The sequence below is a fragment of the Seriola aureovittata genome, chromosome 6, assembly GCF_021018895.1.
Source record: "Seriola aureovittata isolate HTS-2021-v1 ecotype China chromosome 6, ASM2101889v1, whole genome shotgun sequence".
NCBI lineage: Eukaryota > Metazoa > Chordata > Actinopteri > Carangiformes > Carangidae > Seriola > Seriola aureovittata.
Window position 1 is genome coordinate 10559899 of NC_079369.1, and position 20732 is coordinate 10580630.

The window sequence follows — 20732 nt, forward strand, 5'->3', positions numbered from 1 at the left end:
CTAAGTCTTTTTTTTCCTGCTTTTCTAGTGTTTTCAAAGCCGGAGGTCCTAAATATTTGAACTCTACGTAGTTTGTTGCCAATCTTCGATGCCAAAACTTGTGTCTTTCACACAGCTGTCAAGAAGTTATTTAATTAATTTTGTTCCTTCATACAAAAATATTATTTTACGAAATAGCTTCCTCAAACACATACCAAATATTTGGCAAACAAATGAAGACCTGCTTTGATAGCAGCCACTGTGACAAACCATCAGCTCTATGTCTCAGTATCAGGGCTACACAAGGTGTCTGCTTGTTATTGGCCATATCCTCATAGGACAAAGTAAAACTACAACCAGTGCAAGGGGAATATTTGGGATTACCAGTTCAAGAGCTAATGTCCTAATCACATAGGGAAATATTAACAAGACTTAGTCTAGACCAAATTTTGTATGTTCATCCAATATCATTTCACTCAAAACCACAAATATAAACCTTGTGGTGGCAATAGAGGAAAAGTAGGATTCATCCTCTGTGGACCATGAATGTTGAGCCAAATCTTATGGTATTCTATCTAATAGAAATATTTCACTAAAAGCCAAAAATGTCAGCCTGCAGGTGGTGCTAAAGGAAAAGTTGGGGAATCAAAGCAAAGTCAGCAGGCTGGGGACCATGAATGCCTGTACAAAATTTCATGGCAATTCAGCAAATAGTTATTGTAGTGTTTCAGTTTGGAGCAAGATGGAGGACCAACAGACTGACTGTGCCATCCCCCTGTGTTTGTTTTTCCTTGCGATCCAGACAGGCTGCTCTATTTGAGAATTGAAAGTCTCAATTTGGTGGAAAACATTCTTAAACACTGCGCTCCCTGCACTCCCTCCTGTAGATCGATGTGTCTTACAACGTACCTGACCCAGTGTCTAAGCCAGCCTTCCAGCTCAAAGTAGACCTGAAAGAGCCTTTTCAGGAGCGTCACCTGCAGGCCCCCTCCTCGTCTTCCCGCCATCCCTCGTCGCGCTCTAGGAGCCGTGCTGACAACCGCTCTGAGCTCAACCGGAAGCGGCGGGCACCCATCGATGACGACGACCCAGCAGCCCACCAGGACAAAATGGACTTCCACATCTCCCTTGAAGTTTGTGCCAGGTAGAACACACGCTGTGTATACAAATAAAGAAGTGGGCCTGTATGCATAGCTCTGCCGCTCACAACGCCCGATCTTCATCCTGACCCCTGACTCTCTGTCTAGGTGGCTCCATTCAGGCTCATCCAACATGGCCGTTATAGAAGTTCCCATGATTTCCGGTTTCCGAGCAGATGTGGAAAGTCTAGAAAGGGTAAGTAATCAAATTAAAACACAAGCACAAACTTTGCTAAAGGTTTAGAGACTGTACATCATCATGAACAAACACAGATCCATAGATACCCATCGGATATTGTTGTTGGTCATACTGGCTCGGAGATTGCTAGACTTGCAGTGGAAGTAGTCAGGTAAATGGCCAAACTGAAAGACAGGTAGAAAGAAAGACAGATGCATCCACATCTGGAGGCCATTTGATGAAAAGCAGTACGTCATGGAATTTATCTGACTCCGCCTGTTTCCTTTAGAGACCCCAGATGCATGTGTACATGTTCACACCCTTACAGGATGCGTCCTTAAAAAAACACACACATACCTTGGATATGGGCATTATTCCTGTGGTACAGTGGAAGGTGTTTTGATGTAAATATTTGTCGGAGCAGGAAGGAGTCAAGTGTTTACCTGACATTCCCTTCATTGTTGTTTAAAGTTGTTGTTCTGTTCAGCTCCTGAAGACTTCCTTCAAATTGGGACATGTCCTCTAAGCAATGTGTGTTTTGAACATTGGCAAGTTGAAAGTCTTTCAAATGTCTGTATGCGTGTACATGTGTTTGGAACGTTCACAGTCACGAGAGTGGTCATTAAGAAGAGGGTCCTTTTTATTATGGTGTTTTTTTTAGGTATGATGAGAGAAAGACCAGCCAACTCGGGCCCTGTGGAGTTACAATGTCTCAGGGTCAGAGGCCATCGGGCCTCTCTGGGCACACAAGACCAAATGCACTCACCTCACTGGGCCTCATGAGGTGCAGGCTTAGAGAAAACTTGTACACTTTACAAAAGACAAAAGAAAGAGACAGATACACTGTAATAAACACAGGACTGAATTAAAAGGAGTAACATTGGTAGGATATATGGGTGAATTTAGAAATGGCTACACTGATAGAGAGTGAGAGAAAGAAAAGGAAAGTCTAGGGGCTGGATCCAGGTCAGCTCCCCAGCCACCCATCAGAAGCTTGTCCCTCATTACTAGACAGTTATAGGGTCTTAGTCTGCAGGCTTCCACCTCTAAAAGAGCCACCTCTCTGGCTACCTGGGGAGATGTTAAACATGCACACACATACATGCACACATATACTGCTGTGAGTGTGTCAGTTTAGGCTAACCTGAGATGTAGTGGCTAACAAGCTCAGTTTACACCCCTGCTGGCCTCCCTTGGAGTTTTACTGCTGCCTGCCCGACTGCCACTTACATTCCTCAATTTATGGTGGCAAGCTTGGCTTCTACAGTCATGTCTAGTTGCTTTCATGGATGCTGTAGTCATGAATGATTAGCCCAGTGACTGACTGGGAGCTACCACAGCCATGGTTTCTTATCACCCAATATAATGAGCTTTGTTTAACGACCCAGAACACACTCTGGGTATAACATTTGAGCTATGGGAGTTCATTGGCAATTTTTAGTTGCTAGATTGACAAACAATGCTTTTGTAAACAGAGACCAATTGTATAGTGTATGTGTGTTTGAGAGAGAGAGAGTGTGTGTGTCTCAGTGGCGCCAGCTCAGGCTGAGCACCTCATAAACCCCTGCTGTCCAAAGGCTACCACCTTTGACAGAATGAAAAATCCCCCTGTGGGGGGAATTAACTCTGCTGGCTCTCTATGCACACATCCGAATTTGCAGTAAACAGCGTCTTCATTACTCATTCATACACTCATATTTACTAGAAATGGCCATGCATGTCTAATCCACCTATACTTTTGTGCACAAGGTTCACGAAATACAATTAATTCACTTAGTATACAACTCTGGACGGGCTATCCCAGAGGAAAGTTATGATCCCTTGTTGATTTCAGCTAATATAAGCCCAGCCAAGTCCATGATTGGTGACCTGCACATTTTCCACCCCAGCCTTCATTTCATGGTAGATTGCATATGGTTTGCATTCCAGTTGTGGCTCACAGAGCACATTCAAATGCAGACCATGTGGAACCTGACAGGATGGTGAGGGCACTGTACAACACAATGTGTTTAGATACACCTCAGTCATGAACTGTACATGTAGGCAATGGGAAGTACACCAGTTAAAAGATTTATGACAGCTGACATCTAGCATTGTGTAAAATGGGTTGCTCTTTAGTATCAACATGTCCAAATGGCTTGTGGGACCATTCGAACATGTTAACCTAGCGCTACTGTACTCAACTCAGGGTTTTTGTTCTATGTTTAAAATTTTAGATTTAATTCTCTGTGAATAGTAAACCCTGATTAGCGTGAGGTGGAGCTGTCCAGTCCACTGTGGTGCTGATTAGTGTTCATGTGCATGTCCATAGCTACTACGTACACTCAGTTGGCAGTTTATTAGGTACACCTAACTAAAACTAAAGCAGAATGAAGGAATGTTTGTTAAAATTGTTTTGGTTTAATTGTCAAATGAAGATGTTGGCATGTTACATGTTCAGCTGGTTTCCAACATGACTCTACACAGCAGATTTGCTTCAGTCCAGTTCTGATTGTGTGTTTTTCTACATACTGAGCATTGTTTACTTGTGTCCTCCTCGACAGTTGCTGATGGATAAGAGAGTGGGTCTAAAGAGATATGAGCTGAGTGGGAGAAAAGTGTTGTTCTACTTTGATGAGGTGAGTATAAATCCAGATTCCTAACTGCTGGGATGTGTCTCAGGGATGTGCACATGTGAAAGCATACTATAGAGATGGTGGATGAGGAGAAATTCACTTTGCACAGGGTTAGAGAGTATTTCAAGTGTGTGTAAAAGTGTTTTAATGTCCACATTTTGCATATTGCTTAGATTCCCAGCCAGTGTATGACGTGTGTGGCCTTTCAAGCTGTCAGGGAGTACATTGTGGGCAAGACAGCGCCTGTTCCGGTCAAGATCTATGACTACTACGAACCAGGTGTGCCTCTGATGAATATTTTAAGTACTGCTCTTTAAAGTTACAGAGCAGGAAAAACGTCTAACTCACCATGATTTATGAAGTGTCTTCTTTTTTTGTTGAAATTTGAATTTCTTTTTAAGTTTATGACCTAGTTATGGTGAGCGTCATCATTTTTTTGTGTGTGTGGATGTGTGAATGTGCCGGTGTGGGTCTCTGCTTGTCGTGCAGCCTTCGAGGCCACCCGGTTTTACAACGTTAGCGAGAGCAGTCCGCTAGCACGGGAGCTGTGTGATGGACCTACTTGCAATGAGGTGGAGAGTTCAACCAATCAGTGGATAGGTGAGATTTATTTTACATCCTTAATGATACACATACACCTTGTTTTCTTGAGCATCCTAATTTTTTTTGTGTATGTAGGTTTTGTGCAGGCAAACCAGTGCAACAATGTGTTTGGCTGTCTGGAGGAGGAGCAGTTTGAGCGGTGCACTTGCTACAGGGACTGTGGTTACGACGGGGAGCCAGTTTGTGGGTCAGATGGGCAGCTCTACCAGAACCAGTGTCAGATGGAGGTGTTTGCCTGTCGAAATGGGACACGCATCAAGCAGGTTCCACTGTCCCAATGTCCTCACAGTAAGAGCTCTCTCATCGCACAACACCTGACATCACCTGGACCTCACTCTCACTTCAGTCAGACTCCATGATTCACTCATGCTGCCACTTCAACCACTATAGCCTGGTTCTAGACATCTCAGTCTTCACCCACGTCTCAGATAGGTTCAATTCAGATCTGCTAGTTGGAGAAACAGTCGGCAAATCGGAGCTTCAAGGCAGGACTAGAAATGTGGATGTTACGCCCGTACATATTCTGTGTCTGCAGGCAGGTGATAAAGTGGCAGGTATAAACATACTGAGCAGGCCCAGTTGATCCTGATTTTATATCAAGATAGCAAGATGAGATCTAAGTGACTTTGAAAGAGGATTCACAATTGGGGCCCAGGTAGCAGCTCAACTGGCTAGTGTTTCAGTAGAAACAGTGACTAAAGGGACATTTGCATTTTGTTCTATGGGGAAGACATCAGTGACTGTGATTAGTGCGACATGTAAGGAAAAACAGACAGGCATCTCTTCCTCAGGTGACTGAGAATGTCAATGCAGGATGTGATCGCACTGTGTCAGCAAGAACAGTCTGTCGACAATTACATAGAGAGGGATATTATAGTAGGGTTGCAGCGCATAAACCCCTAATTACAAAGAGGAATGCACATTTGAAAGTTTCATGGTGCAAAAACCATAGACACTGGTCTATAGAAATGTGGAAAAAAGATAAATGGGTAGATGAGTAATCCTTGACCATATACCAGGAGATGTTGGAAGACATTGACGCAGCCGTGTAAATCATCATAAATCCACGTGCAGAAATAACAACTCTTAAATCGACATAATCTTTGACTAGCTTGGATGAAATGATCTCATAGACGTCGTACCTTTTACTTCATTGTGAAACAGCCAAACTTTCAGAAGAAACGAGTGTTTGTCTATGTCAGCGTGGGAACTCTTGTGACCTTATGTATTTTACTGGATAGTTGTTTGACTTTTCTCCGCTATCAGCAACAGTGCATAATCGTCCTCATGTCCATTGCGCATGCATCTATATGTATGTCTGTTCGTGTCTATGCTCATCTGTGTGTGCGATGATCTGAGCTGTGGAAACAGCTGTTCAGGTGTTGCGCTGATTACTGGATGAGTTGTCTGAGGAGAGTTACCCCCCCCCCCCCCCCCCACCCTCTCTCACTCTCTGCTGTATTACAGGGCTCTGTCCAAATGACAGAGTGCTTTTGTCCAGCCCTTTGAAATCCTTGTCACATTCCTTTCCAACGCACAGCCCAACAACAAAGGAGCCTTCATGTTGTGGAGCAGATTGGGAAAGGACATAGACAAAACTTTGGTGGGAAAAGACCTCAGTTTGTGCCAAGTGGTTCATGCTGTGTAGATTATCAAAAGAATTGTATTTTTGTTTAGCCTTGTTTGTTTGTGTATGGTTGTGTGGGGGACATTCATGCCACCATTTCCCCGTTTTGAAAAGGAAAAAGATATAATTTGTTTCCACACATGGCCCCTGTGGCCATGGTTTGGCCCCTGCTATTTTTGGAAAGATTTTAATGCAGGCTTCTGTTGAGACAGAGTGTACATCATTGTTTTGCCAAGAAGTGTTGCTCAGTGGGGTGGATAATGCTTCTAGGCAGTATTTAGATTATGTAACACTGAAACTCTGTTTAATTCATTACTATTTTTTTAGGTACCGTGGCAGGCACATAGACGTGAATAATCAAACGTGTATGTGTGTTTGTATTTCCAGTGAAGACTACGGTGGAGGAGAGGCAACCGACAGCACGCCAGGAAACTGAGCAGCCCTCAGTGCCTGTACACACAGGTAACTTCATCTACCACGCCTTTCCCTACTTATACTGTACACAGCTTTGCATTACCTCCCATCTCCCCATACACTCTTCTCATAAGTTCTTCCACATCACCTCTCTGTTGCTCTCCAACCATCCCTCCCCCTGCCTGCTGAGGCCAATTGTACCCAGCAGCAGAGACAGGACTAACTAGCTTTTCACTTGACAGTTGTCTTTAATATTTGCATGTTGCGTAGAATCTGTAGCATGTTACATCTGCTTCTGCATCCATGATAGCTCAATCTGAGCTTCTGTGTCAGCTAAATGTAAATGTAGAGCACCAAAATTTCAGGCATATTGGCACGTAATGTTGGCATGCGCAAATATGTGTAAATAGATGGTATGAAATTTGCATATTATAAATATGCGTATTATAAACATTTAAAATAAAATGTGTGTGTTTGTGTGTTTGTGTGGGGTTTTTTTTTATTAACATGTGGAGAATGAGAATTCAATGGGGCAGGAAGAAGAGAGAGTGAGAAACAAAGAGATGAAATGATGTGTTGGGGGTGTAAACAAGAAAAGGGAGACAGATAGTGAAAAGGGGATGACCGGGAGACAAGATGAAAGACGAAAGAGAAGAAAGGAGCAGGGTCGAAAGGGAGAAGGGATGAGATGAGGAAAGTAGAGATGTAGATGGGGTGTGGGGCAGCACATTCCCCTGCCACCACATCATGTCTACAATCGGTGTGATAAATAGGTGGATAGGTTTCACACTGCAGGCTCAATTGTTGCTGTGCCATGAGCTTAGATCAGCTGCCACTTCCAGAGAGGCAGCCAGAGAATTCCTGATAGGATGTTTGGCTGCGTGTGGAGGGAGGATGTAGCTGTGTTACATTTGGCAATGGAAACAGAAAAGGCAATGCAGTCATTCACAAGTTGCAGAGGTGTGCATGCTGTATATGCATGCTGTGTGTGGATGTGCATGGATTCCATGTTGTATGCAATGTGTGAGCTATTACTGATATATAACATTAAAGTCTGCCTATGTGTCTGAATTGTGCACAAGTGTGTGTCTGTGTGTGATGTGGCACAGCCTGCACTGACTTGTTCTCCAGCCTGCAGCTCCCAGTAGCTGCAGCTCACAAAGCTGCTCTCAGGGAAAAGGTCTCCTTAGTACAAAAGCTAATGCTTCACACTCACCACAGGAATGCTGTTATGCGCACGCACGCACGCACGCACACACGCGCGCGCACACACACACACACACACACACACACACACACAAACACACACATACATATACATATACAGATATGTGTGTGTATAAGTGTACAGTGGGGTTCAAAAGTCTGAGACCACATTCAGAAAGTGGAGATGGACCGGAGTTTGACCAAGAGACCCCACTGTGTATATGCATATATGTTTGTATCTACACACATATATATATATATGCACACACGTATACACACGCACATAGTCAAATACGCCCACAGACTCACACACACTCACCTACAATATGACAACCGCACGGGTGATTAGATTGAATAAGTACTGTAAAAACAGTCATTGTAAACCATTACAATGTTGACGACATGCCCGCTAAGTGCACCGAGAGTGTAATAGGTGAAGGTGGGTTGTGCCAAGGAACTGACAGTTTCCACTGGAACAGTGGAGGAAGCTGGAGCTCTGGAATTAGCTTCCATGTGCAGACTTGTCTTATTAGTGAACTTGTACCAGAGGACAACATATGGTATAATGGATACACAAACTTGCAGGCTTCATTTGAGCTGATTTTTTTCCCATCTTGTCCACGCTTTTTGGTCATGTTTAAATTTCCCACTTTAAGAATCAAACGTTTACATAATCTTTTTGGTTTATGTGTGAGAACTCACCATGAAGTCTAATGTGTACCACAATCTTTTAAAGAAGCAAAATCTGATTGTGGGGGACTTGTAATGAGCACCTATCTAAAATGAATATTTAATAAAGCAATGCCCTAATCCAAAAAGGGTGATTTTTGAAGTAGCATGTTATGGGATTGTACAACATTTTAAGCATGGAAGGACCCCTACTGTCACTGATGGGGTACTGCTGCTGAAGACCTTAAGATGTACAGGATATTAAGTCTCCTTGACACCTAACGCTTAAATCTTCAGCAACTAGATCAAGTGGCTGTCATCACATATCAGATATTGTAATCAGCCTTTCAATGGCTACATTGTCAGGGCCTAATCTCTACAGACCCTCCCTCATTCAGTTTCATGTTTGTATTTGTCACCCCACACTGGATCTCTCCAGGTGAAGAGGAGCAGGGATCCATGGCAGAGGTGTCCTACTACTCCTATGAATACGACTCAGATTCTGAGCCTTTCCTTGCTGATGCAGAGGGAAGGGACCATTTTGACCTTCCTGAAGGTGGGGAGGATGTAGAGCAGAAGGTGCTCCTGCCAGCAGATACCCAGCTACCCACACTGGACACAAAAAACACCCCTGAACGATGGTACGAGCAGATTTGTTGTTGTTTGTGTTTGTTTCACTGCGTTACTGGATTTCTGGCATCATGCCAGTGATTTTTAGACTGGGACTTATGTAGATCAGAATAAATGTGAGGATCTATGGCCAGATTTGTCTATGATAAGACTAATGTTTATATATATATATATATATATATATATATATATATATATTTGTTATTGGTAAGAAATCCCATGAAATGACCAAAACTAACAATAGTATAGTCCATCTCTCAGTACTGTCTGACTTCCCTACCCTGTCTATAGCACTCACCCCCAGGATCGTTCCTTCCTACTAATTGGTTCACAAATGTACAGTTTATGATATATACACAAATATTTAACCACTAATTAATACACTGGATCTCCAGGGCAGTGTATTTTTTTTTTTAAACAATGCACAAACAGGGTTAAATTGTGTATTTGTTGGTGACTATTTTCAGATGTGGATGGACACATTTTGGGTGCTCTATTTAGCATTTAGGACAGTGATTGTGGGACTGATTCAAAATAAACTACAGTGCCCACGTTGACCTCAAAGAAGGAATATGTCACACAGTGCAACAGTGTGGCTCATTGGTGTGTTTTTAATAGTTTTTTTGGAAGAGACAGTGAAGGTCTATGGCACAGAGGAATAAAATCAGCTGATCACACAGGAAATACTTAAGAGGATCAGTTCATTGTTGGGTTTATTTTTTTCATGGAAGTAGACTTTTTTAAAAACATTAATGGATCAGTTTTCCATAGGTATGACATTTGGTCCGTCATAGTAATCCAAAAGAAAGAGCTGTTTGATGGTGTAGGACAGCTGAATACCATTGTCTCTCCACAGGTTTTTAATTACAGATCTATATTGTTCAGAGAAAGAAGTCTTAACAAGATAATCTTTTCCTGAATGTTTGTTCTTTTTTCCTGTCATCCACAGAAACCCTCACAGAGTGAAGCCATACCCACCTCCAAATTGTACATTATTTGTGAATATGCTAGTGAATGGAAAGAGAAGAGAGACTTGGGACTTGTCCAGCCTGAAAGGAAGAGATGGTGGGGTCTGGAGAATGAGAGTGTGACTTTGTGTGCGAGTGTATGTTATTAGGTTTTAGATTGTTTTGAATGATAGAGCGGATGCATTTATGTTTGTGTGTGTGTGGTTGGATGTGACTGTGTATGCTTGTTATTAAGATAGTGTCCTCCAGACTTTTATTTTTCTTCCTCCAGACTCCTAGTCACCAATAGGCACCATAGCGTCTTTGTTATTCACTGTACTGCCTTTATAATCACTAGAAGAAATAATCAAGTATTTATGTTTGTAATTACACCTGACTTTAAGCAAAATATTTTGTTATATTTTCTATCTGTGGTATTTATTTGTAGCTAGAGGTCATATCTTTTTTTTTTTTTTTTTTTTTTTGTCATTGCCTGCCCATACATTCTACTTTTTTTGCCCTTGTGGTTCTTTCAGTTCGAACAAGAGATACAGTATGTGCTATCAAAGGCATTTTTTTCTTTCATAGCAAGCTTTAACCCAATTATTGAAACGTTTGCTGAAATTCTTGTGCTGGTATCCTGCTGGAAGAAGACATATGCTAACCATATGCTTTACAGAAACATAAGCTGAAATGTTTTTCATTTTTGAGATTTTTTTGGGCTTTTTGCCGTTATTAGACAGCACAGTAGAGATTGACAGGAAACTTGCAGAGAGAGAGAGGGGGACTGACATGCAACAAAGGCCTCTGGCCGACTCAAACCATGGACTTTACAGTTACAAGAGATGCGTCTTTCGACCAATGGTGCACCGGGATGCACCAGCTGAAATGTTTCTGAAACTATTGTATCAAGACACGAACATCATCTACTCTCAAGTCACCTTACACCTTACCTACCTTGAGATTTGATTGTACAGTTCATAAGCTATTGTGTTTTTGTTAAATTTTTATTCGTGAAGCAGTCAACTTAAAAATCAAGAATGAAGTTTTAAATTCCTGTAAATGTACCAAATTTGGTTAAATGTAGCCCCGATTCATATCAAATATTGTGCTTTTTAAAACAAACGAGAATAAAATTTGTATACAATCCAGGGTTTTGATTTTGTCGGATTTACACTGTAGTTAATAAGCAGACAAGATTTGCTCATGTGTCTGACCAGTAATATGTGTTGCCTTGGTTTCTGCACTTTGCTACCACACCTCCTTTGTTTTGTTATGTTTTTTTGTTTTTTTGTCCCATTACACTTTGTGTAACTTTAGCAAAGAAGTACCTTCCCCCCTGCTACCATCTCTGCAGATGCGGCACTGTACGCGTCACTGCTCCCACTAGCAGAGGAGCTCCATGCAGTTGTTTATGAGGGCTGTGTTGCTCTATTTCCTTTGAAAGGCTAGTTAAGTCTGGAGATAATTTCCTGCCAGCAGTGAGCTGTATTACAACGCTGCTGCTTCAGAAGGCCCTCTGCTTTGATAACTGACTCTCTGACCCCTGGCAAGCTACTGTGTTAGAGACAGAAAGCATGTACATGTGTGTGTATCAGCTTGTACATACTGAACACATGTCTAAGCTTGGATGTGCGTCCTGTGTTTGTGTTAGATTTGAGTTACCAAAGCACCAGCCGCAAGAGAGTTAGAGCCTGTTAAAGTTTAATGTTTGTTTTCTGCACGTCACTTGTCGACCCTCTCGGTTACTGCGGCCTCTGGCAACTGGCAGCTCACCGTTTTAAATGAGTCCTTCAAATCCCAACTACAAATTATCACTGGGATTAGGGGAGATCAAAGAGTGCTTAACTGTAGCTGCATCTGGGTAATTGGTTTGACTTTTTAAGGATGAGGAAAAGAGGGTTGCTAGTTTAATTTCCAGCGGTGTATTCCAGATGTATGTTGGCAGTTTATGACTAGATCAATGGGGCCTGCTGAATGAAGGCAGTCAGCCTGTAACTGATCCAGGTGTGCTGCACTGCATCTAATCCTGGAAGAAAATGTATACAGTATGCGGTATCAAGGCAGTACTGTGCATGCAGGAAATTTAATGTGAATTTTCTCTGCATTCCTACTTTCATAAATGTAAAGAAGTGAGTGTCGAGAACTGTTACTGTCGGTAGGTCTTCATTTAAGGTCAAATTTGAGGTAAAAGTTTCGGAACTTAACAAAAACTTTACCCTGTAACCAAGCTCTGAGCAGGGACAGTACAATTTACCCATCCAGTCTGAATGGAAAAACTTTGTTCCTGTTGGGACAATGAGCCAGCAGTGCAGGGGATCTGGCAGCAGCAAACTATCCGCAGCAGTCTCCGTAGCAACTGCATGCATGGCTGAAGAGTGATATTGCGTCTCCACACTGCAATGAGCAGAAAGAGTGAAAAGAGAAAGGCGGGAGAGGGGGATCTTGGTTTCATGGTTTGAAGGGGGGGGGGCTAGCATTACATGAGAGTGAATCGGAGTGATGACATTGTTCCTAAGCTGCAGCTGAGTGCACCTATACATCTACCTCTGTGGAGGAAGGGCCATTCACCTGTCTGAGCCCTATCCAGTGGAGAGTCTGTTCTGCTGTTGACATGTTGGTGTGTATTATAGGTCTCAGGTTTCTTGATTGTTTCAGAGGAAATTAAGGATTGATTCTGGATCATCCAGGGTTCTGGCTGTCAGTGTTAGCTAAGGGTGGTATGGGTGATGCTGGATCCTGGAGAAACAATACTGTGATAGCTGAAGAAAGACAACCAAGGAGGGCGTGGATTAAGGAGTGAGGTGCTACTCGGGCGCTCATGTGATGACTTTTTGAATTTACAAGTATGCAGCCTACCTCAGTTCTGGCTGTAAAGGAGAATTACCTGTGGTAAGGTGCAAAAAAAGATTACCTTTAAGTTTGTTTGTTTTTTTAACCATGATCTTAGAATTGTCAGTCATTATTTTCTTGGCCAATGTTGTGTTGTTATGATTAACATGTTTTGTACTTCTATAGTATTGCAACCATTGAGTGATCCCTGAAGTATCCATCACTTCTACAAAGAGTCAAATGGAGAAAAAATATCCAGCAATTGCAGGAAGGGAAAAAGGTAACTTCATCAGTGGAGGATAATCTTACAAAAAGCTACTTTTTCTGATTGCCTGAATCCATGTTTGTAAAATTTTACACCCTGTATAAAGACATGAATATCAGTACCTGTGTTCCAGCTGGTCACATTTGGTCATTTGGTATCTCGTAATTTCAAAGGGGAGCACCCACCTGAACAGAGAGGAGGATTTCTCAGTGTGCAGACCTGCCAAGACCCGCTCCATTCTGTGAAAAATACTCCCACTTGCTCTTCTTGTGCACATGCCACTGAGCACTTGAATGCTGATGTAATACTTTTCCCCAGGTTGTGCCTTGATGTTGTGTGCTGCTGCCTGCAGCACCCTCCTGCTCTGGTAGATGTTTGTTTGATGCAGTGTGCAGAACAGACAAAAATAAGATGCAGTCGTTTAATTACTAATAGCTCCAGGCTAATTGGCTGACAGGTGTCTCTGAAAGCAGACTGATGATGAAGCAGCTCAGTTTTGCTTCTAATGAATCAAATAGTCAAATGACAGGTTGTAATTATTCATGGTTATGTAAAATGTAATAATTGTGCAAATTTGTAGAGATATTTGCTTACTTGGAGCTGATAAAGGTAATGAAGTACATTACTTGCATAGATCCCCACTTCTCTGTGGTGTATGCATCTGCAGTAGGACCACAGCTGTATACGTAATTAAATTAATCTTCCTTACTGCAAATCTGTGTCATTTGTGCAAAGCACATGCAATTTATGGAACATAATGTGTATGTAAGATTGTGAATAAGTGTGTGACATTTCCACCTGTCTCTAGGGCCAGGTCCTGGTCGGTATGGGCTTCCTCCAACCATTGGATTTATTGGTCACGACTTCACCAAGCCGACAAGCCCTGCCTATTCTTTCCATGGCAGGATAAATGACAATAGTGAGACACCCTTTGTCTTACTTTAACATTTGCTACAGTAGAAACCTTTATTATTTATTCTTTATGTAATAAATGCTTTGCTGCTGTCTCGGTCAGAACCTTGATGTCAAAGCCATAAATTTGGCCACAGCTCAGAAAGCTTACCGATAGAATGATTTCATCTCTTTTCAAAATAATTTAATCTCACAAGTACATCACCTAAGTCAGTGGTACATCAAAGGTGGTGTCAAATGAGAGCCAATAGGGGGAGACAACGCCACATTATTCTGTAGTTATTTCTCACCTTATGTCATCAAGCAATTTGGGGCCATTGCATGATCAAACCAAACTGAGAGAGGAGACATATTGAATTTATAATAAATGTTTATATTCCCCAGTGTATTGTGTTGACTCCAGTCCAGGGCCTCAGTACCATGTTGATGCAAAAATCACTCGCTTTGGAAAGGATGGCACACCTGCATACTCAATGTTGGGCAGAATGAAAGCACAGAGTAAGTTCCTATTCCTGTATTATGAGCAAATATTTATTTTAGTGCATATTTTCCTTTACAGACAATTTTTTTTTTTTAAAAATCAAACTAGTCGCATTCATAGCTCTGTAGCAGTTTATAGAATGAGCCCTTGTACAAAAACCACTTGTTTTTGACACTTCTTGAGATCCAGTCAGCTGTTGCAACTGAAAATCTGAGTGCACTCTACCATATGGTGTTGAGTTAAGTTTTTATTATTCAATTGTTCTCTCTTCTCTAGAGGAGCTATTCCAAACACCTGGACCAGGTGCATACAGCCCTGAGAAAGCCCCACCATGCAACCTTCAGCGCAGACCTCCATCCTACACAATGGGCTCTCGCACACACTACCGCAGCACTGACTCCGTACCGGCTCCTAACAAGTACTGTCTCCCTCCACTCATGGGCCCTCAAGTCCCAAACAAGCCAACCAGTGCAAGCTACACAATATCAGGTAGTTACAGCACAGGTGGACCATCTGTGGATTTAGCCAAGACACCTGGGCCTTGCAGGTACAACAGTACAGACCCAGGTATATATTTACGGCGACAACCTGCATTTTCAATGCTGGGACGACACAGCTTACCCAGAGATGCCACCAAGAAACCTGGCCCTGGGACGTACAATCCAGAGAAAGTGACAGTTGACAAGACTCGGGCCCCTGCCTTCTCTCTGGGCATCAGACACTCAGAATTTGTCACCCCACTAGTTGTCAATGTTTCTGACTAAACATCAATCACTTGGAGAAAATGACACACATAAATATGTAATGGTAGGAAAATATGCATGAGCAAACACGTGAAGAAAGTACATTTTATTTTTGTTCTCTCAGCAACAAAGAAATTGTTGAATCAACCATGACTCAGTGTCAAAATGTATAATATCTAGAAATAATATATGTACATAACACAAACATAAGTATAAAGAGCAGAAAATGGGAAAATCATGGGCTTAAGAAAAATACAATCCTGTGCCTGTATGACAGCTCAGTAAATAAATCAATCATAACAAAACTACATCAAAAGACATTTAAAAAAATGCATTAAAAATGTACAGTTGACAGGCAAATTTTCACCTTCATATCATTTATAATCATTCACAGTGGAATCAAGATATTTGCCTCTCATTACCTCTAAAAATTGAGGGAGTTTGAAAGAACAAAAACCACAATACAACTAAGGAATTTCAACACAATACATTAGAACAAATGTAGAGATGTATGTAGGAGAGATGTATGGTCTGAAGACAATACAAATCAGCAAAGGTGAAAGCAGGTATTTTACAGATAGTTCCCATTTAATCCTTTGGGAGAGGCCTTCTGAAAAGCAGTATATGTGGCTCTGGAGAGGAAAGCAAAGAAGAAGTATCTGTCAGCTTCATCTAAGTACAGTGGCTACACCACACAGTGTATTGACATCTAAGTCAATAGTCCATCTAAGTTTCAGCACAGTCTAGTGGGACATGCTAGGAGCTATTAGAGGATAAATTCTGATATTTGTCATGCTTACCTTAATAATTTTAATACTAAACTCTCACTTGTAAAGCAACAGATACTGATCATTATCATAATTCTTCTTCTCCTTATTGGACATGAAAAGATTCCTAGTGGACCACAATGTAAGAGAGGGCTGAAACTGAATAAAAATGAGGTTCTAGCTGTCTGATTTAGACAAAAATATGTGTAAGTTAGTCTCTTAAGAACAACATGTTGTATTTCTCCAGGCTGTATTTCCTTGCTGAGCTGCATTGGGGAGATGGTAATACAAAACGTAATTTGTTACTAAAAATACTGTACTCTGGAAACACCCAATTGATCTGATTAATGCAGACAGCTGAAACCATACAATGGCTTTAGTTGAACATGACAATTTATTTTTGGCAGAACAAAGACTAAGAATGTAGATTTTGGATTTCTTGTTCACATGCTGAGAAAGCATTTCCTTCTGATCATTAACTAAAGGAATGACTCGAGCAATCAGTATGCTCATTCAATGTACATGAGAGTATTGTTTTAAGATGAGAGCCTATCCTTAAATTCCATGGTCACTCACCTGGTTTGTGGATCATGTAGTGAATCCAGCCCTGGCTCTGTTGCACCCCCAGTCCCCTCCACTCTTCTTCTGTCATTAGGTGGGAGGAGGGCACCAGTTTAGACAGCTGCTTTGGAAGCACGACATGCCTATATGAAGACAAATAAGAAAACTGAAGAATGACCCACCAGAGCACCGACAATAGCTCTACTTTGCAAAAGGACGGAGAAGCAGTAACTTAACGTCAATTTCAGGTAATTCTAATGCAACATTAACACTTGAAGCCTCAGTTTATAATGATATAATGTAAGGGTTAGTTGTTGTTTTTTACATTAAACCTGCTGCAGTAATCTAACGTTAGCCCCCTTAACGTTCAAACCATGCCACTTTTAATAACAATTAGCATGGGTAGCTGATAAGTGGACGATAAGTTGAGTATTATTAGCAAGTTGCGAATGTTAAGGTAATGCTAAACTAAATGATATACTCGGTGCTCCCTTTTACTAAATTACCCATACCAGGACGACGTTTCAACTGTCGTTAAAGTTATGTTGAACCCCGTAACTAACCAAGCTAATCTTACCGTAGTTTGATGTTAGCTAACTAGCCACTCAACCAAAAATAACGGACTTCTGAAAACGTTAACGTTAGCAAATGTCGATAATCATACCTGTACTCGAACTCCTCGTCGTTGTACTTGTCTGAATAGTAAATTTGTTTTTTTGACATTTTCAGTCGACGATAACAGTCAAAGCTGAAGTCTGGAAAGCTGTTTTCAGGTGATATTAAACAGTTAGCCTACTTCTCCTGAGATTTACGAGCGCAACAGCCTGCTGTCATCTGCCGCTGTTTTCAGACAACGATTCAAACCCCAACGGCTCCCCGCATTCCCCGGATTGGCCAAGGCAGGAACCCGCCCTCCCTCAAATCGTCTATGTTTGAGAGGATGAAGCACTCTGCTCCGGAAGCACAACGAGGAAACATTATTTGTAACAGTGGGTGTTATTGTCCTGTAAATTCCTTTAAAAACTTAAATTTCAGCTGTCATCTTAAATTTTGGTTTTACGTCACGTAGGTTAAGTAAGTCTTTTGGACTTTTTGGCGTTTGAACGGAAGATATCAGATATATTAGTTGAAAACGTTTCTGGTCTTTCGCCAGAACCTTTTTGACAGCGAAATGAGGATCTCAGTGAGAGCTCTTCATCTCTTCGTTCTCTCCGCTACGTTGCAACCCTGCCTGCCCTCGACGTCGGGATGTTTGCGCACGTGGTCTTCAGTATGTGAAAAATGCCAATAAAATAAAGCTCATTTTCAAACTGGTTGTTCACTGAACTCCACCTTCTCCTGCTTTATGATGGTGTACACAGCAGTAGTGAAAACAACAGCTGTGTTTCAGGAAGTTCTGTAACGTCTACGTTACATGCACAAACAACCAGATACAAGTATCCCACTAAGGTAACAGAGGGGCTGTCGCTCTCCTACCATCTGACTAGCTTAGCTGCCACAGCAGGTCCAACTCAACTGGTGCTTGAACCAGGTGTCTGCTGTTCCAACGCTGTTGTGTCACAGAACCTCAACATCATGTAGCCCTACATAGGCCTGTCTGACAGCTTTCAGTAAATAATAATAATTTTAAAAAAAAAATTGAATTGTTATATCCTTATTTTTAAGTTTGACGCTAGCTTTGCCTTCAAAGTACCATAAAAAGTAAAAGATTTAAAATGTTAGAAATTAGTAAAACGATCTGGGCTGTATAAGAGCTACAGTCCAGACCTCAAGTATTTGCATATGTTGTTTTTCAAGGAGTGTGTGCTTCAGCACATTCAATTTGAAATGAGATAATGGATACTACATTGAAGTGGCAATTTTAGCTTTATTTGAGTAGGTTTACAGCTGTATAGAAATAATTGCGTGGGACATGTATAACACATTTAACACATAGTGCCTAAAGTTTAGGGGTTCAAAAGTAATTGGACAGATACACATGCCTTCACCTGCCTTTTCTTCTGCATCTGGCCTCAGCAATCAACCCCATTGCATCAACACCTTGAGGTATTATCCCTGCACATGACGTAGAGAGAATTTCGAACAACATAGGCCAAGTTATGGGTCTGCTTTAAGCTGCCAGTCCATAACTTGGCCTATGTTGTCCCAATTTGTCTCATTATTTTTCCTATGGGCTGCAAGTGGTGAGCTTATACAACAGGGCTATGGGTCAATTTACACTGAACTTATAGCAATAGCAAATTGTTTCGAATGAACAAATTGAGTGTTGTAGTAAAGTGTATTTGCTTATTTTTTATTTATTTCTCATTGTTTTTCAGTTCTTGAAGCACTTTAAATGATTGCTACTTATTGTTCTCTTAATAGCAAATTGAGAGTTGTAGTATTACATAAGGTTTTGTTGCACTGTAGCTGTTTCAAAAAATATTTATAATAAATGGTGCATATTTTTCAGAAAATTGAATGTCTCCTTGCTCATGCCCTTTAGTCAATGGTTAGGCTACTAATCAATACTGCCCAACCAGGCTAATTCCATCTGGCCCCCTAATCATCCCCCTGTGAAAGTGGCTGATACATTAATACCCTCACTCTCCACCTCAAGCTGGTGTGTGGTGAGCGTTCTGGCGCACATTGGCTGCCGTGCATCACCCAGGTGGGTGCTACACACTGGTGGTGGTTAGTGAGGTCCCCCCTCCATTGTAAAAGTGCTTTGGGTATCTTGAAAAGCGCTATATAAATCCAATGTTCATTCATTCATTCATTCATTCATTCATTCAATTCCTAGTTTACTTTTCAGTATTATAATTGTCACCCACTGACCTTTCTTGGTATGGCTGTAGTATCCGTACTCTCAGTATGCTATACAAGCAATAAGTACGCAGGTAAGTGACTAGTTAAAAGCAGGGATGGATTACTGAACAGGCCTACCAGGCTCAGGGTCCCAAGAGCTCTGGTGCTCTACACAAAGATGCTACTGTAATATAGGCTTGTATTGGGTTTGTTCATCATATGTCTGAATAATGTACATTTGTATCCACAAAAGTCATCAGAATATTTAATTTAATGGACTATTTATCAAAATGTTGTCCCAGGGGAGCACACCCCTGGATCCCACTTGACAATTGCATTGATCGGGGCATATATCTTAGCTTAGGGGCCCGCTTACCTCCCAGGGAAAAAAGTTCAGGCTCAGGATTTTCTTTTTACTATCACCCCTGTGTTGGCTGATTTAAGGCAAAGAAAATAATGAAAATCCCTGAATAATGTATGTTATGTATTCAGTTATTCTTTCATTAGATACAGTGAAATTTTTATGTTAAGGATTTCAATTTTGATCCAATCCAGGGACAGGAAGGGAAATTTGTCTTGTCACTCAATATTTTGACTATAACTGGACTTTATCCCGTAATATCAAAATAGATTATTGTCTTATTTCTATTGTAGATATTTCCATTGACTCAATCCATTTTATGAAATTTCAACATTACTGTTGTGACATAACAGGCAGTGAGAAATGCATCAGTCAACGTTTGTATTTTCTCTAGGCCTTACATAAACATAGTATTACTTTTCTCAGTCAATGATTTGCAAGAACAAACTCTTTCTATATTTTAACCAAACTCTTTAGTTTGAGGTTTCTGCGCTGCAGGTGAGCTGTGTTGTTTTTCTAAGTTGTAATCGCTGTTGTCAAGGTAACAGCTGCTAATGAGTGGTGGTGTATTCACAGCATGATTTGTTCCACTTGTATATGCAAAGTACCAAAACAGGGGGTAAATATGTTAACTCTTCACATACGGGGAAACATAGTATAGTTGTGATTGAAAATGCAATCTAACATCTGATCACTGATATTGATGAAAATTAAACCTAGTACCACTTTCATACCACTATCATTTGTTTAAAATTCAGATTGATTTGTAGAAATACATTTATAGGCCTATCTCTTTTATTTTGCATCTGTTGTCAGTGCAGTTATTATTTGTCAGGAAAAAAGTGCACTGAGGAAGGCCAGCTACGTCTGTCAAAATGTATCGATTACATCTGGTTTATCAGTAACTTCTTATACCCTGTAGCAAACAAACAAGAAGTGATTGGTTGTTTGAAAGAAGGTGGGGTGGCAGTGGTGGTGGTGTCATAGTGAATCTGAGTGTGGTTTATTTATGTGTG

At 41.2% G+C, this 20732-nt stretch overlaps 3 protein-coding genes across 3 annotated transcripts in view; 2 read left to right on the plus strand and 1 right to left on the minus strand.

The window, feature by feature from the left end:
• The window catches only part of cpamd8 (C3 and PZP like alpha-2-macroglobulin domain containing 8), a 42769-nt gene extending 31613 nt beyond the window's left edge, over positions 1–11156 (plus strand). Inside the window, exons 36-44 of the mRNA XM_056379446.1 lie at positions 867–1123; positions 1227–1314; positions 3840–3914; positions 4085–4190; positions 4401–4511; positions 4590–4802; positions 6529–6603; positions 8870–9071; positions 10010–11156. Of these exons, the coding sequence (XP_056235421.1) occupies positions 867–1123; positions 1227–1314; positions 3840–3914; positions 4085–4190; positions 4401–4511; positions 4590–4802; positions 6529–6603; positions 8870–9071; position 10010 (1128 nt within the window). The 3' untranslated portion in view covers positions 10011–11156. The remainder of the gene's footprint in view (positions 1–866; positions 1124–1226; positions 1315–3839; positions 3915–4084; positions 4191–4400; positions 4512–4589; positions 4803–6528; positions 6604–8869; positions 9072–10009) is intronic.
• Positions 11157–13030: 1874 nt separating this feature from the next.
• On the plus strand, positions 13031–15334 carry cimap1d (CIMAP1 family member D). The gene is made up of 4 exons (XM_056378841.1): positions 13031–13119; positions 13913–14023; positions 14401–14514; positions 14774–15334. The coding sequence occupies exons 1-4, from the start codon at positions 13080–13082 to the stop codon at positions 15259–15261; spliced, it is 753 nt and encodes a 250-aa protein (XP_056234816.1). The 5' UTR covers positions 13031–13079; the 3' UTR covers positions 15262–15334.
• cks2 (CDC28 protein kinase regulatory subunit 2) lies at positions 15332–17430 on the minus strand. Its single transcript, XM_056378843.1, has 3 exons — positions 17233–17430; positions 16584–16711; positions 15332–15872 (listed from the first exon to the last, which is right to left on the minus strand). Exons 1-3 carry the CDS (start codon positions 17289–17291, stop codon positions 15829–15831), a joined length of 231 nt encoding a protein of 76 aa, XP_056234818.1. The 5' UTR covers positions 17292–17430; the 3' UTR covers positions 15332–15828.
• Positions 17431–20732: the final 3302 nt, after the last annotated feature.